At 38.3% G+C, this 17,481-nt stretch overlaps 2 protein-coding genes across 3 annotated transcripts; both read right to left on the reverse strand.

The window, feature by feature from the left end:
- Positions 1–77: 77 nt before the first annotated feature.
- LOC144050296 (nucleobindin-2-like) lies at positions 78–6,770 on the reverse strand. Its single transcript, XM_077563420.1, has 13 exons — positions 6,687–6,770; positions 6,241–6,384; positions 5,127–5,234; positions 4,684–4,816; positions 4,503–4,606; positions 4,193–4,378; positions 3,995–4,085; positions 3,854–3,912; positions 3,691–3,783; positions 2,370–2,459; positions 2,114–2,284; positions 1,440–1,500; positions 78–1,358 (listed from the first exon to the last, which is right to left on the reverse strand). Exons 2-13 carry the CDS (start codon positions 6,382–6,384, stop codon positions 1,141–1,143), a joined length of 1,458 nt encoding a protein of 485 aa, XP_077419546.1. The 5' UTR covers positions 6,687–6,770; the 3' UTR covers positions 78–1,140.
- A 1,368-nt stretch (positions 6,771–8,138) lies between these two features.
- LOC144051079 (lactadherin-like) lies at positions 8,139–17,009 on the reverse strand. 2 transcript variants are annotated; one of them, XM_077564859.1, is made up of 10 exons: positions 16,828–17,009; positions 14,313–14,438; positions 14,113–14,244; positions 11,349–11,462; positions 10,885–11,066; positions 10,640–10,795; positions 10,406–10,550; positions 9,168–9,352; positions 8,927–9,082; positions 8,139–8,800 (listed from the first exon to the last, which is right to left on the reverse strand). In XM_077564859.1, the coding sequence occupies exons 1-10, from the start codon at positions 16,901–16,903 to the stop codon at positions 8,657–8,659; spliced, it is 1,416 nt and encodes a 471-aa protein (XP_077420985.1). In that variant the 5' UTR covers positions 16,904–17,009; the 3' UTR covers positions 8,139–8,656. The 2 variants fall into 2 exon arrangements, with proteins under 2 accessions (XP_077420985.1, XP_077420984.1); XM_077564858.1 differs by having other exon boundaries at positions 9,168–9,370.
- Positions 17,010–17,481: the final 472 nt, after the last annotated feature.

Raw genomic sequence — 17,481 nt, forward strand, 5'->3', positions numbered from 1 at the left:
TCATTCAGTTGGCTAGTTACAAAAAAGGTCCAAGTGACTGCTAGGATAACACGGTATAATTAATCACTTGAGCCAGCTGAAATTATGTAATCACTTTATTGTGTTGAACTGAGACATACAGTAGCAACATACACTGACAATTAAATCCAGCAGCAAGCAATAACAAACATTTGTACCTATTGTGCAAACTATTATGCAGTCTTTTCACAAAGAAAACCTCTTGGCACAGAGAAATAATAGCTTGGAGCATGTTTGTATTTCAGGCGGCCTGAAACCATAAACAAAATCATGCTGTTTTGCAGATGCATAGAAAAGAACACTGCTTGGCATGTCAACTGACCTAAGATTCCAGTCCTTCAGATTACATCAGATGCATCCTGCATTAAGAAAATACTCCACTTGTATGGCCTCATTATTTTTTGCCCTTTTTAAAATTCAGTAGTAAAAAAAAAATCAAATGCAACAAAAACACCAAACGTTAATATTTTGCAGTTAAATTTAAAAAGTTTTTTTTATCAATAGCTGTCATAAGTTAAAAATTATCAAATAATAAACCTCACACACAATTGACATGAGCTAAATAATGGCCGTTAAAATGTGGTGTTCGTTTACCAAAAGGAAATCCTGTGCCTAATTCAAAGAATTCTAAAAAGTATGATCAGTTTTGGCAGATCAATGCTAATTATTTTTTACAGCGACTACAGGTAAATGCTTGGATTAGCATAACACATAGATGGTGGCGGCAGGTAAAGGAAGCCAATTAATAATGACACTTAAGCGATGAACAACCAAACACTGTTCTTACTGGCAAAAGTCTAAATGGGCGGTCTCGTAAGAAGAAAAATAAACACTTCAAAAATTTCACTTAATAGTACTCTGGTGTTCCGTTTAAAGTGACTTTTTCCACAGGCCTTGAAACTCAATGTTACTCCTCAAATGTCCCTTTGCTGTCATTTTGTTGACAAAATGCTCCTGAAAATCCATGTTGTCATTCTTCAATCGGGCACCAAAAAGTGGTATTGTTCATCTTGTGTGCTTCTCTGTCCTGAGTGTGTTCCAAAGCGCCAATCAGTCATCATGATGGAATAGGCCAAACACTCTTGGACTAGACGAGGTTGCAAAGGTCCAGCTGTGAAGGCTCTATGACAGGTGGTTGTCAATTTGCGGGCTTGCTTGGTGGCCTGGAGGTAAATCTTGATGCGTCTCCTCGCCCGCTTGCTGATTCTGGTGTTGACCCTGTTCCTGAGAAGCATCCCCATGAACCGGATCTGCAGGTGGATGCTCTTGGACGGGGGCCTCCTGGTCGTGTTGCCCTTGAATGTCCATCGCGTGGACCTCTGGGATGCTGTTTCCTTCGACTGCAATGAAAACAGCGATCAGCGTTGTCAGACAACAGCCTACACACTACAACTATGAAGACAAAATGAATCCAAACATACCATGGACCTCAGGAGGGGGTTCAAGTTTTTCAGCCTTGAGTCGTTCCATGTGATCAACTGCCTGGATGTGTGGAGAGAAAAAAAAGCTGATTGCGGCCAGTGAAGAGGAGAAAAAAGGCAGAATTCTGGGGTTAAAAAGGCAGAATTCTGGGGTTAAAAAATCTGAATTCTGACTTAAAAGTGAGAATGCTGAGTTTATTCTCATAATTCTGACTTTAAAGTGAGAATTCTGACTTTAATCTCAGAATTCTGATTTTGTGACGTAGAGCTATGAATTGTGGGGGATAAGTCAAAAAGCCAGAATTCTGAGAATAAAGTCAGAATTCTTACTTTAAAGTCAGAATTATGAGAATAAAGTCAGAATTCTTACTTTAAAGTCAGAATTATGAGAATAAAGTCAGAATTCTGACTTTCTGATTTACCCCCACAATTCATAGCTCTATGTCACTAAATCAGAATTCTGAGATTAATTAAAGTCAGAATTCTCACTTCAAAGTCAGAATTCTGAGGAAAAAAGTGAGAATCCTGCCAACCCTCTCTTCACTGGCCCTAATCCTCTTCTGTACTTTATTTTGTCAAATTCAGGTTATGTCTATGACCACTGTCGATTTAAAAAAAAAAATTTGCCATTCCAAAATGTTTGTCCACGTATATATTTTCCGCCGGTGCCTTACCTGTTGCAACTCAACTTTCTGCGCATTGAGCTGCTCCTGTTGCCTCTCCAGCTCATCTCTCTGTTTCTGAAGATCAGCAGACTTCTGGTGAAGCTCCTGCTCTTGGCGAGCAAGGTGCTCCTCAAACTCCCTCATCTCCTCATCCGTGTAGGCCTGGTTCTGCTCCAGTGTCTGCAAACAGCACATATGAAACCAACGCCACTTTACAGTCCTTGAATTCGTTGAAATGGTAGCAATTTTGTGTATTTTGTCTCACCTCCCAGCTATCTGGCTCCAAGAATTCTTTTTTATTTGTAGCAGTCATGAACTCATCTAAAGAGACCAGCCTGTCTTTGTTGGAATCCACCTGCAAGTGTTTTTCGTGTCATTCAATGTGACATGTGAAATGGCTTTTAGTTTATGATGTAATTTTAATGCATGACGACTGGCCACATGATTTAGAGGTGTTTTAAGGTGTTTCTTAACAAACGCTAACACTTCCTAGTAATTGTTATAACTAGTTAATAGATCATTAGTAAACTGTTAATGACTTGTTAAGTGTTTGCTAAAAGTTTAAGGATTTATAATGATGACTATAGATAGCTAATATATTATTATTAAACTTCTAAGGAGTTACTAATGACTTGTTAACCATATCGTCGCTGTCCTGTGAAAAACACTTAAGTCCATTTTTATCATTTTTTACATTTATGGGATGAAACTGAATGCAGACATCCCAAAAACGTTTTTTAAAAAAAGAGAAAAGGACATAAGTGTATTTCACAGGACAGCGACAAAATGTTAATGATTTACAACATGCATAGTTGCTGTAAAACTGTTCCTTAACAGTTAATAAATGAGGAATAGTTCCAACTTTCCAGTAACGTCCCAATAACATATATAAACTATTAACTGATACTTAACAAGTCATTAGTAATTCATTTACTAATAGCTTGTTCATGATCTATTACTAATTTATAAGACATAGTACATCAATTATAACTCACTTAGCAACAGTTTATTAATTATATATTAGCTATCTATAGGCATCATTATAAATCCTTAACTGTTAGCAAACACTTAGCAAGTCTTTAATAACTCAATAAACAGTTTAGTAATAATCTATTAACTAGTTATAATGGATAGTTATTAGGGATGTAACGATAACGGCAATATTGTGATAGTAACACTGCCACAATATCGTCATTGTCTTGTCAAAAGATGAAAAGCTGTTAAAAAGTCAGGTTGATTTCCATTTGTGCAGTTCTAGCATCCTCTTGTGGCTACTTTTTTAGTGCAGTTTAATTTTCACAAGGCGTGTTTTGGCCCTTCCATGTTTAAAATCTATGCTAATGGTCATTTGAAGGGGAACATAATATGCTTGTGAAACGAGTCAATATGTGGAGGAACTCAATGTGTGTATTATCAAGTAAGTACCTTTTTATTAAGTGTTATTAGAGATTTTGCCAACCTCCCCACAATATCCTGATAATTATCGTATTGTGAGCTTCAAGTGGTGATAATATTGTATTGTGATGTTTGGATATCATTACATCCCTAATACTTATTATAACGTGTGCTCAACAGCTGCACTGTACCTCATTCATCACATGCTCCCTCATGCGTAACCTCTCCTCCTCCATTTCCACCATATCGTCCTCCTCATTGGTGGGATCGTACAGCTTCTCCAGCTGGAACGTCAGCCAGCAACCGTCAAGGACTGTTTTGCTAAACCAAAGTAAACATGACATGACTTCTCACCTCCTTGGTGAACAGTGACTCCAGTTCCTGTTCGTCAAAGAAGCCGTCTCCGTTGGTGTCTGCATTAGGCCGAGGAAGACAAAGACACCATTGCATCAAAGTGCGTGTGGTGTATTTACAGGACGGAACGTGTCAACTTACCGTGCAAGTTGAAAAAAGTTTTGGGATCAAAATCTTCCGGGTCCAAGCCATCAGTATCTTCCCACACTTCCTTCAGTTGATTCTGGCTACCCTGAAAACACAACACCTCATTTCAACATTTTCAATAGAGTCTACAAATGATGCAAAAATCTGCTCGAGATATTCTGCGAGCGTGAATGCTGGCCGAGTCTGACTTACCGGGTGGTTGACTTTGGGGTGGTCGGCGTGTTTTTTCCTCAGATCCTCATAGTGCTCCTCCTCCCGCTTTCGCTCGTCTTCATCCAGCGTCTTCAGGTGCTCCCGCCTGTCGTGCTCCTTCATCATTTCGTAACGCTTGAACTCCTCGTGTCTCTCTTTGTCAAAGTTCTCCAGATCGTTTGTGGCCTTGATCAAAGAAACCCGCTTTGCACTTTACTGTTTCTTGGCAAAATAGTCTGATTACGTCAGCACGAGAGTGACTTTGAAAAGAAAAGATTCCCCGCAGAGTGGTTACTGCCATCTGATTTACCGATTTTATCAGGCGATCTAGGTCATCCACTTCAAATGTATGCGGGTTCATGTGGTTCAAGTATTCAAACTGTTTCAGCAGAGCCTGGTGGTCCACCGCCATATCTAGCCAGGTGACAGTTACGGCTTTTTTATCTCACATCCATTTGGATTCAAACGCGTACGTTCCGCACTTTACCCACCATTGCCGCCTTCAAGGTCATGGCGAGCCTTGATGAGGGTCCGGAGTCGATTCACCTCCTGCCTCTTCAGCTCGTCCAGTTTGGTTCGGACGTGGTGGCTGACAAAGTCCAGCTCTTTGGCCAGTTTGCCTTGCTGGAGGTAAATATTAGTAAACACAACAAAAATATCCCAAATATATTAAAAATATCATTAATTAGAATTAAGTTCATTTGTGGTACAGTATAATCATCAAAAGGGTTTAATTTGGGGCAAATTTTTACTTCTCAATCAATCATTTGGGAATGGTAAAAATCCCTAACATGGTCTGAAAGGGTAATGAAATGCAGCTTTCAGATTTGAGGATACAGACTCACTTCAAGGAGAAGAAGTGAGAGACTACCGGTTGGTCATTTGTTTACATCACATACTCTTAACTGGAAATCAAACAAGACGACGGCTTTACCTTGATATCTTCCATGTCTGTGTTATGGAGTTTTTCTCTGAAATGTTCATCTTTTTCTAGAAAATCGATAACTTCTCTGAGGTAGCGGTCATAGTGGAGCCCAGTGTCCTTCAGCAGAAGAAAGACATGATTAAAAAACAAAATAATTCCATGTCATTATATATATATATATATATATATATATATATATATATATATACACAGTGTACACAATACACAGTAATTAAGAATCCAAACAACTGGACACAGTCATCTGAACACTTCATTTTGTTGTTTAACTATACAATGTCTATCATTTTTTGTTCCATACATCAGCTTTCCAGTAACAAATAATTAGCTTGAAAACTTGTGTTCAGACTGAAAACAGGTGCCATGGAATAACATAAAAAGTTTGTTGTAACACCTTCAAGTGTGTCTTAATAAGTTTGAGTGTCAAGTGTGTAGGAGGGGGATTTTTTTTAAACAGTCTTTCTATATCTCTGACTTTCACCCATTGAGGGAAGTTAATTCAAAAATGCTTAAGCATTATTTTTGTGAAACCTCTTTATGTAAAAATAAGTCCAATTCTACACGTCAAATTCTAGGTGCGGGAGCAAGATCTGGTGAGTCACATCTTTTTTGGCCAAATAAAATAAATGAAGTGTATCTTGATAAATACTAACGATTTGTTATTTTCATTTTGCCACAAAATGTGTATGAAGACAGCAATTTTCATCACTTTTTATAGATAATACAAGCATTTTTCCCCCCACCCAATTTCTTCTGAACATAAATGGGCTCATTGGACAAAACAGTAATCTTCCCATTGCTGAAATATGTCTAGGGCTTTTCCAGTTTTTTGTTATTCTACATGCAGGATTTTCAGAACTTGCTGAGCTAGCTGACATAGTCTTTGTAAATTATTCTATAAAGCGCTGACAGCTTATTAGAGAAAGGCTTTGTCTTTCACACACATGAAAGTAAAAGTTCATATTCTATTAATTTTCAGTTTTAAACAATATAAAAGATGTGGCCCTCAATTAAAATGTAAAGGTTTCATTTTTAAAACCTTTGCAAAAGCATGCTAAGAATGATCCAAATCTGAATAAGAAATAAAACGTAGGGAAACACTTACCACACTAGCAGCAGCATCTTCAATGTTGACCTCTGGCTCCTTATTAATTTTAGTCTTATCTTTACTGATGGGAACTGCCTCCAAAGTGAGCAGCTGGACCAGCACCAGAACCCAGCTGACTAGCAGGACACGACTACACCACATCTTGATAGTAAAGACATTAAAAAATAAATAGTTTTAACAACAACTAACATCAAACTTTTAAGACGGTTGATGTCATATGGCCTAGAGTGGGAATGTCGCCTGTGTTTTTTCGTCACTTTTTCAAAGCTTGGCTGAAGGGAACAGTTGTTAGCCTTAGCACTGGCACTGACAGTTTTAGCTAATGATCCCACAAGCAACTAAAAAGTACCCAATTCTGATCTGATTGCATTAGTGTCTACAACAGCGCCATGACGTAACATGCCTAACAAAAGAGACTAGCTGTGTTTGTATTGTATACTCACGTTACAGTGGCTGTAAAACTGAATTTGCTTGAATTACTTGTCTATCGCCTCCTCTCAAGCAGGAACTCTGTCGGCAAGTAGCTCGTTAGTCTGACAATGGGCGGTCCGCGTCGTAGCATTTGTTTCTCATTGGTCAGTTAGCACGTCTGTCAAAGCAATGAGCAGTTTGGTTGCATCGAATAGTACGTGGCGAGGTGACGAAACTGTTTATCATCAAATCCACACTGCGCATGTGCGTACAACACTGATACTTTTAATCAGTTACGTGTAAAAGAAAGACTAAACTGCTTTTAAGAAATACAGTAGATAAAAATGCCATTACATTAATTGACAGTTGAATAACACTCTTCTTCGAAACTTTTTTTTTTGGGGGGGGGGGCATTAAAGTCATTATTAGACACCTCACAGTCTTGGAATAATAGCTCCAGCATTATCTACTTTTCTTACTTTGATGCAGTCAGACTACTTGACCATTTTGTATTTGTCCAGTTTTGTTTTCATGTTTCCTAGCAGGTTATTATTTTGTTTTGTTTTTATGAGCCCAACGGATAGGTGGTTTTGTTTTGTCCCAAATTATCCACTGAGTTCTTTTAGGTTTGTGAGTGTGACGTGTTTTTGTGTGCTGCCTTTTTCATGTTTTGAGATACTGACATCGAGAACTAGGTCAGCCAGTTCAGGAATTTTAAAACAATCAAATACCACTACTGTATTGACAGTAGACATGATGTCATTTTCTGCCGATACCAAGTGGCAAAATGGCCGCCCCCTGATATGGATAAAAATGTCTGGATTTGGCTTCATAATTCATATTCCTCTAATGCAATATTAATCCGAATACCATATTTAGACTAGTTGGGCTGCATAGAACATATTATTGTCAAGAATTCTTTTTTGGGTTGACTTCCCAAATATGATCTGATTCAAGGTCAACTGAATGTTAATGGATGGGGGAAAGCTATTTTATAGGGAAACCAACTGTGCAGTATTGTGGTAAACAGTCATCGTGCCTCTATCAGTCATTTGAGATGAAAGGTCTTGCCAGAGACCAAACATACCAAGACCATGAGCATCATTACAAGACAAGCTAATAGGGTGTAATTATTCTTGTAAAGAGAAGGCCAAATATCAGATACCAGCATGCACAAGGGCAACTAAAATCATCTTGCCACTTCTGCAAGATTTTCATTTGTTGTATATATATATATATATATATCAACTCTAAATTGCTTGCCGCTCTCTGCCTATTAAACATCAATCTTTGTATCAAACCAACGTTTGGAGGTTTCCCTGTGTTGTTCAGTGACAGTTCAGTTCCTTCTGACTGACAAGTCTGCACATGCATGGAAAAAACACTAAGACCCACTGACCCCTGGGAAAATAAAAATAACTGTAGTAATACCTTTTGGTATATAATGCGATACTAAACCCTATAATGCCCGACATGAAACATGATTACGTATTCATCTTTAATGACCTTCATTGTAGCGCAACAATACATTTGTTAAAAAGGTTTATCATTACCTTTCTACACGTTAAGTGCTGTAAAACTGTTACATCAAAATAAAAAAAAATTAAAACATGAATGAAAAATACATCAAAATGCGTAAACAAAAAAGTACTATATCTACAGGACTCACAGCAAAATCCATATTGCACTAGCCATGTCGGACTACTTTGTGCTCCATTTTGTGAAATAAAACTTGTTAGCATGGAGGCGTGTACACGTCAACATAAGCACAGACAGTAGATTAATTGTAAGCTTTTAAGAACATGATACAATTTAAAGCATGGATACACAGTGGAAATACGCAATGTCAAATCATAAAAAAAACACACACACAAAGAATGTTAAGTCCCAGCTATTACGCCAATCTTCATCCAGAGAGTTATACAGTACGATGTAAACTCTGCCATAGGAGGAGATGAGGAAGTGAAATGTAGATGTAAATCTGTGAAAGAAAGTTGAATCTCTAGTCATCGCAGCCCAGCAGCTCCATGCGTAGAGTGATGCGCTCGTGCCACTCCCAAGGAACCACTCGGACAAATCGGGCGTAGAACGGCGGCTCAAAAACATTCTTCATATGACTATTGTTGTCGATATTGCCATAGAAAAGCTGCACGCAAGGAATTATGCATATGACTTAAGTGACAGGAATGGTACAAAAACAATGTTATCTTTTGAATTAATGTTATTATTGTATGTAATGCAATGCAATGTAAGTTGTGCTCAATTTACATACCTTATCACTGCCTGTGTTGATGTCCTTCACCGTACTCCAAGACTCTTCATCATTACTGTAAGCCACTTTGAACACAGACACAAATTGCACCACTCCAAAATCCTTGGCACCCTGAGTGATGATACCCGTCAGGCGCTTTGTCTTCTCAAGATCCACCTAAGCAAGAAATATTTCAAATTGAGGCTTTTATAAATGTGTGTCATTAGATTGTAGTTGTTAGTCCCCATGCACCATACGTCACCTGGATCCACTCTGATCGGTTGTTTTGGGAAGGAGACCATGCATTAGTCTTCCCCTGCTTATCCAGGCGGGCAAACTGAGGGAGCCAAGTGAAGGAATCGATGCCCCATGTGCGGAAGGAACTTGATGCCGAAAGTTGGCCATCCGAGATCAGCCGAGACTTCATTCCCATTGGCTCTGAGCACCCTGTTGCGTTTGAATAAACTGTGAATAAAGTAGCAGAAGGGAGGAAAAAACAAGAGAAGAAAAGGACAAAAGATGAATAAATAACCCCACAGAAGAGCTTAATCAATGTCCTCCACCAGAAAATTAGAAAGAAAAAAAATTGACTGATTCAAAGTATTTCCAATTCAACCCAATGCCAGAGTGGACACAGGAATAAAGCAGAAAGAACAATGGCATGCATGGAAGAAAGTGCACAGTACAAAATAATGCCAGGTACAATGTTTCGCTGCAAATATTTTTGCTGACATTTTCATATGGAGTCACTTAAATAAAAAAAGACTAATGTCTACCTGACTTTATGTTGGCTATGTACCTTGTAAATATTTTTTGAAGTAAAAGTATAACACAGAAATGCCAACCCGATTGCCCCTCAGGAACACTCTGGATATTTAGATTTTGTTAGAAACATTTGAGTCTCGGCCAAAACAACAAATATGTTCCAGACTACGAACAACATTAATATTTAATACTTTTAAATGATAGCATATTAATTTACTGTTCATAGTTGGTTACTCTTCACTCTTACTGCGCCAGCAAAACTGGAAGCATCAATTATTTATTCCGGCATTTTGTTACTTTTAGCGTTAGCTTAGCGCCGGTTTAGCATAGCTTAGCCTTAGTATTACTTCTCCTGTGAATTGTCGTCCTTTCATGTTAACAATAATTGTCACAAGTGTCACTTATTCACTTCTATGGAGGCGATAATTAGTGACTTTTAGAGAGGTGGCTGCTATTTAGCTACCATGTTAGCCAGCCATGCTAGCCAGACAGCTGCAACACTTTTCTACTAGCGGTAAGATGTACTGATGTCAACAAACTTTATCCTGATTGGTTGTCTGTGAGAATCCAAATATTATGTAAAACAATCACAAGGCGTGATACTACTATTTATAGGCTCACTTGCAAACTACAAATTAATCTACCACATATCGTTCCATCCTCTTCTGGACTGTAATGCCATGTTAAATTATGATTCAACATAAAAATTCATTTGGAACTGGATGTTTTGTTTACCATTGAGTTCGCATCCCACCAATTCCATGCGCAGCGTGCATGCCTTTCGACATACAACTGGGATTATGCGGATGTACTGGGCCACAATGGGTGGGTCAAAAAGATTTGTCTTTGTACTTTCGTTGTCTGTGTTGCCCACCAAAATCTGCAATGCAAAGTTGCATAATAATTTGCCTGGACTGGACATGTAGCGATAAGCTCTTGTGTTCAGAACTTTTGATCCTAAATTCTAACCTTTACTCTCCGTTGTCCATCCATTCTGTATGTGACATAAGTCTTTCCATCAAAGCTGCTCGACACCTTGAAGGCTTTTATGTATTCTGCTGTGCCCATGCGACTGGCGCCTTGAGTTATTATTCCTGTTAGGCGCATCTTCTTCTGCATGTTGACCTGGCGTCAAGAAATGGTGCTGTTTCCATCATTTCAATTAACCTCACTTCCCCCTCTGATCACTGAGCGTGAACGATGACTTCTCTCACCTCAATCCAAGGATTCTTGTCATGAACAGCTGATGTCCAGGCATTGACGATGCCTTGATTATTGAGCCGAGCCAACTCCGGGCCCCAGCGTTGAAGACCCAGAATACCATAGTGCACAGAAGAAGATGAAATCTGTGACTCTGCGATTGCTCCTCCCTCCATTCCCAGAAGAGAAATGCAACCTTGAGACACAAAAATGTCATTTTTTTAACGTAGAAAAAAAGTAGTAAAGCCCCAATAACTCATATTAGCTGTAAACCATAAAAACTGCAGTATTGTACACTCTCCTACTGTCTGATGCACTTTTTAAAAACATTGGCACTTTACAAATTAAATCACAACACATGTTAAATTAGTCACAGGCAGAATTGTTATGGCTTAATCATAAAGAAAGATATACTTGAAGAATGAATACAATAAATGTATGTGAATGAATGGGCCGGTGTTTTCGTGAGTGCACGTACGTAGATGGCACTGCTTCCCAACATAGGGTGACGGGCACTGACATGAGTAATCGCCATCGAGATCTCTGCATATGCCTCCATTTTTACAGGGTCGGTTGGCACAGTCATTCACATCTGCAAATAAAGACAACATTATTTTATGCAGATTTAAAAATCACCAAAGCCCAGAATACAAAATAGAAGTGGCTTTAACAATGATAGACTCATTGTCCGTATACCCGTATGGCTGCATATGATTGCTCTTTCTACTTGTGATAAAAAAAAATTCAGTACCCATGGCTACAAAGTACTTTCTTCATGTAGTCCCTTTTAACAAGGTCTGTGTCGTGGAGTCAAACCACCACAGGGTGGCACACAGAACTAACTCTAAAAATCACAAGGTCAGTCAGTACTTTGGAAACATGCAGCTAAAATGCTCTGATGGAGTGTATAGGTTGTTTATTCTATGTGAATTAAAGAATTTTGTTCATAACTTGTCTTTATTTTCCAAATCACAATTTTTCTTTGACCTGTAGTTCTCTTTTCTTTGGAGTCACTAGTTTTATGACTGAATGAGCAAGCAGACTACAGATTATTGATCCTAAAAATAAGACACTTGCATCAGCAATGTGAATTCCAAAGCCCGAGTATAATAATATTGGCTGTTTTTTTTTCCCAAGATCAAACTGACATGATGTGAGATAGATTTTAGTGAATGACTTTCCACTTTAATTGACAAGCACGCCACTTTAAAACATTCTTTAAAGGGGAATGATTAATATTACATTTGTGGAATATGAGCTGCGAAGCAAAATCCATCTATTTTTATCCATCCCAGATTGGCCATTTTGCCACTTGATGTCGACTGAAGATGACGTCAATGTTGCTCAATCATCTTCAGTCGACATCAAGTGGCAAATTGGTTGCCCCTGAATATTGCTTGAGGTGGATAAAAACAACTGCGATTGGCTGGCAACCAGTTCAGGATGTACCCCGCCTACTGCCCGAAGCCAGCTGGGATAGGCTCCAGCGCCCCCCGCGACCCTTGTGAGGAAAAGCGGTTAAGAAAATGGATGGATGGATAAAAACAGCTGGATTTTGCTGCTTAATTTATATTCCACTAACACAATATCAACGAGAATACCATATTTAGACTAGTGGGTCTGCATAGAACATATTATGAAATGTATTAATATATTAAAAATGTTGGATTGACGTCCCCTTTAAAAATGTCAATAACCTGAAGAGCAAAATGATCAATGAGGCCGTTTACTCTATCAATGTCAGTCTCTGGATTTCAGCAAATCCGGATTTATTTGCATTCTCAACAGTAATAACTTAAACAATATGAGTGGTTAGCATTTTTTTCATATTCTATACTGATTGATTACTTCTTACCCAAGCCTTTGACCATTACACATCCATGATTTCCAAATCAAAAAACAACTTTTTTCCCAAGGTAAAATCTCACCTTTTTGAGAGTTGATGCCAATTAGCCTTCTATATCTGTATGGCTACTATAACAACTAGGCCTACTATGTACAATTATATTATTGAGAAACACATCCGTAGCTATGGCTTTATGTTGTTTAGCATTAACTTGTTGTGATTCTCAAACAATAATAAAGAACCTAACTAACAAGTGGAAGTTCACGTTGTTGGCTTAAAGCTTTGCCAATGAAACCACGATTAACAATGTGTTATGCTGCCTCGTATCACATGGCCTAAAAGACTGCTAAAGCAGACGACGGGTTGACGTAATGCCACATGGATCTGTGCAATTCTTGCTCCACTAAGAGGATTGGGCAAAATTTAGAAACAAATGCCAGTATAGCTGTGACAACACAAATAAAAGAGCTGTGAAACACTTGATCCTACTAAGAAAAAATGCTAAGTAATTTGACTGATTTGCTCTTAATCCAGCACTGCAGCACGTGGATTAAACATTCCATTTCGTAAACAATATCTGATTTTCACACAATTATAACAATTACACGAACAGTACTCTAAACAGCTTTAGAAAAAATAATAAAGTGCACATACTGTGTCATTGTCACCAGATCATTAGTTCAAGCTAAAACTCTCTAACTATAACTATACAAACTGGTTCCACCCCAAACCGCTAGATAGAACATTTCTGCCAATGACGTCTGACACAGAAATAGAACTGGTGCAGGGAGCAAACACCACAAACACTACAATTGGTGGTCAGCCTGCGGACTATGGGAGGGGATGAACTTTTCATTCAAAATAAGTACCTCTTTAATAATATCATCAAGGTGTGAGTGAAAGTTTATTTAACTCTATATGGCTGACCTTTCACTTTTGGGGGGATTTACAGTAATCACAAATAAAGGAGAAAAAAAATAATGACATTTCATGCATTTTCTCAACCTCCACAATCACTGCAAGCTATCTTGGTCATAACGATAACAGGATTTAAAGGGATACAATTAAGTATTTTGAGTTATTTTAGTAAGCTCAAGTCTGTGAGAACCTGTGTGGGTGGCATCTGCATGCTAACAGACTTGGAGAGGGGTTTTCTTACTAATTAGCCAAAACAGAATAACCACACAAGCGTGTGAAAGAGGCTCTTTCATGAGACCACTGCAGGGGCTGCACATCACATGTACAACGTTGAACTCAATCATGTATTAGCATTAAGTGTTAAACTATAGTGTCAGATTTTTCAAACAGGTTAATATATAGCTTTGTGAACGTTAGCGTGTCAAAAAGTTATTATTGTAGGCAGGAATTTATAAGAATAACTTTTGAAGCAGCTTACTGGTCTGGCAATGAGCGCCCTCAAAGCCTGGCCTGCAGTTGCAGATGTACTCGTTGAAAACATCTCCTCTTCTGGTGGGAGCAATGACCTGGCAAGATGCATCATTCTTACAGGGATTGGGACTGCAAGGTCCTGAGTGAAACAAGGTGGATCATTTCAATGCAAGTGTTTGTCCACAAGGGATGGTTTGTATGCCATACCTGTCTCTGTAAGATTGCACGTGTCTCCAGCAAATCCATCTGGACAAATGCAGATGAAGGGCTCCTCTCCTACCCCTGTCACGCACGTTGCTCCATTATGACAATTATTCACTTCACAGTAGTCACCTAGAAAATGTCATTGAGGAAAAACAGTGATAAAATGAATTAGTGACTTTTTAAAAAAAAAATTCACACTAAAAAATGCTGTGTTTTTTTTTTATTATTCATGAGCTGTGGATTTTGAGCACATCGGGTTACTTATACCCAAACTTGGGTTAACTACAGTATTTTGACCCAGCAGATTGGAAAGGGCATCTGGTGCAAAAAAAACAAAAAAAAACTGTACTAAACATATGACGTAGCGATCACTGACAGGGTTATTGCTCTTTTTCTTCTTAGAAAATATTGGTAATAAAATTTATAGTATTTATTTCTATTTTATATATATTTTTTTAAACATTTATATTTTATTTTTATGATTTATGTATCTATTTCACACAATTTGTGTTGCTGTAAACCCAGCAGTGCAGTTTAATTAAAGAGTATTGTTGTGGTGATACTGTGGGGGGATCTCACTGTTTAAGACAAGTCACAGCTAATCGGAACATTCACTTCAACTTGGAAAACAATTCTGAATACGTCCTGCAGGACATCAACAGAAAGACAATCTACATTTCAAAACAAATTAAAAAAACAACAACAATGGAGAACTTCCTTTTTTAAATATCTGTTAAATTGATTAATAATGATGGTCATAGGGTTACATTACAACATTCAAAAGCGAGTAACCAGAGGGAAACATTTGGAATATGGAGTGTTGTTTTGGAGGGGAATATAGAGAGCTTAGAAAACTGAGTCATATTTCTTGGACGGCTCAAGCAAGTCAGGCAGAAAAACCCAGTGGGAGTGGCAGGGCACAGATTTATGAGTCATAATCTGGCTGTTTGTTTACTCTTATAATGAGATTCAGGGTCAATATTCATTCCTTTAGCAGCATCTGGCAGCTTTGGCATCAATATGTTGGATAGTAGGTGAGTGAGTTTGACACCCATTTGTAAGGTGACACCAATGGCATTGGAAGAGATTGAAAATTAATTGCTATTGTGTGTGGATTCTTTCTGGGCCTTTTTGGACACGATTTAGTAAACGTTCTCCTTGTTTTACAAGCTACCCTCTGCATTATTTCCGAACAAGTTTTTTTTTTTTTTACTCACAGCTTCTGTACAAAGAGGTCAGGCCTGGGACTTGCTCTGCCAAAGAGGGGCCTGAGATGGGACATATGTTCTGACCCAACCCCTTTCAAACTGTGGTTCTATGACCGTTATAGACCCTATAGTACAAAATTACACCACAAAAGTGACTATAACCTGTCCTATTTCTCATACCTTGTCAAATTAGTTCAAGATTGTGAACAATATTACAACACTGCATCAGATTTTTAATTCACAACAAAGCAGAGTAGTAAACACACAAGCTGCAGAAACAGTCATTTGTACGACAGCACCATTTTAGGCCAACGGCACTGTCGACAAAACGTGATGGTGTGTGGTTGGGATTAAAAGATTGTAGGATTAGCCAGGTGGAAGAGATGCATGCAGCTCTTGGTCTGCCGGGAATGAGCAGTTATACAACATGACAGTGTGCACCGCTCAGGATGCTTGCTGCCAATGACCTATGAGTGCAACAGGTGCTGGCCGTCTACACGTCTACTGACGAGCACCAGCCAATGGCACTCTGAACAGCCCAGACATGTTTGGTTACTATTTTAGGCAGGCGATGTGTGTGCAGGTGCAGGAAATTGGCAAGACATTTCCAGGTTGATCTTAGGTTAGGTGAACAGACAGCTGCTTCATAATGGCTCCAGACAAGAGCACATATGGCGCTGTTTTTCTCCCCATCTGTACCACCTCATACTGTTTAACCGCAAGGATGTCCACTGATACAAATGAAAGAATGTTGAAAATACACAAATATCACCATAACTATACATGCAGAATATTTCCAAGGAATGTTCAAAAGAAGTCTCAGAATTTTGTCACAATATAATCACTTTTACTTTGGGGGAAAAAACTGCAAACTTCCACTAAATAGCTTGTTAATGAAGGTTGCAGGTCTCAGAAATAGCCAAATAGCTTGTTCACAACTTGCAGTCACTCTGTAAAATACTAGTAATACGTTTCCCTTCAAAGTGAAAAGTCATGAGAATAGGTGGAGCTCGTTAATAAGTGGTATAGGAATGTTCTTAAATATTTTTTGCACATACGGTACCACGTCATGTCATCATTCAAGTTTCATACTTTCATAATCTTACTGCAGTAACTCAAATGACGAGCCATAAAACAAAAGGCAAATGAACTGGTTTCATTATTTCAGAAAATGAATGGCAATACATGGCTACAAGGTTCAAAATCCCGTTTTCTTGAATGGCATTAAGCTCGCTTTAATCACTGCAACATTTTGAATCTACAATAGTCAACAAAGCGCATTTCGTGTAAAGCGGGACAAATAAACTTACCTATGACCGACGACAGGCAAAGAAGAATTGCAATCGCTGTCAAGTTTACTTTTCTTGCATTTCTGAAAGATGTCATATTTGTTTACTCTGATTTGAACCAAGGTGGTTTGGAATAGAGGAGAAATTCTGGTTGTAACTGCATTCAAGTGCACTGTGAAAAGTAGGAATTCTGTGGGCGCAAAAGGAAGCCCGAGAAGGAAAGTGACGTCATTGAAAGGGCGGAGACCTATAAGTCGCTAAAGTGAAATCATAACCACGCTGTTGCTGATAGGCTGATAGAAGAAATAAATATTGGTAACACGGTTCATATAAAATTCCCCCCTCGTCCCCACCACCTCGAACCGCAATACAGGCACATGTTTTTCAATTAAATTATTAAGTGATATAAAAAAATAAAAAATATCTGGACATATGTAAAGAGGACTTTTTTTTGAGCGGGTGGGGGAATACAAGACTCTATATGGATAACCTACCAGTGTATTAACATTATAACATGATTGGTCATAATTTATAGAGAACAAGCAGGACTAGATAAGTTTTCAACTTTTCCCTACAACCTTTATGAACTTATGAACTGCGCTGAACTAAGATATTAATTGATTAGCTTTTTTCCCCTTTTTTTATGTGTTTATGTTCAATAAATCATCAATCAAA

This window comes from Vanacampus margaritifer, chromosome 4, assembly GCF_051991255.1.
Source record: "Vanacampus margaritifer isolate UIUO_Vmar chromosome 4, RoL_Vmar_1.0, whole genome shotgun sequence".
Taxonomy (NCBI): domain Eukaryota; kingdom Metazoa; phylum Chordata; class Actinopteri; order Syngnathiformes; family Syngnathidae; genus Vanacampus; species Vanacampus margaritifer.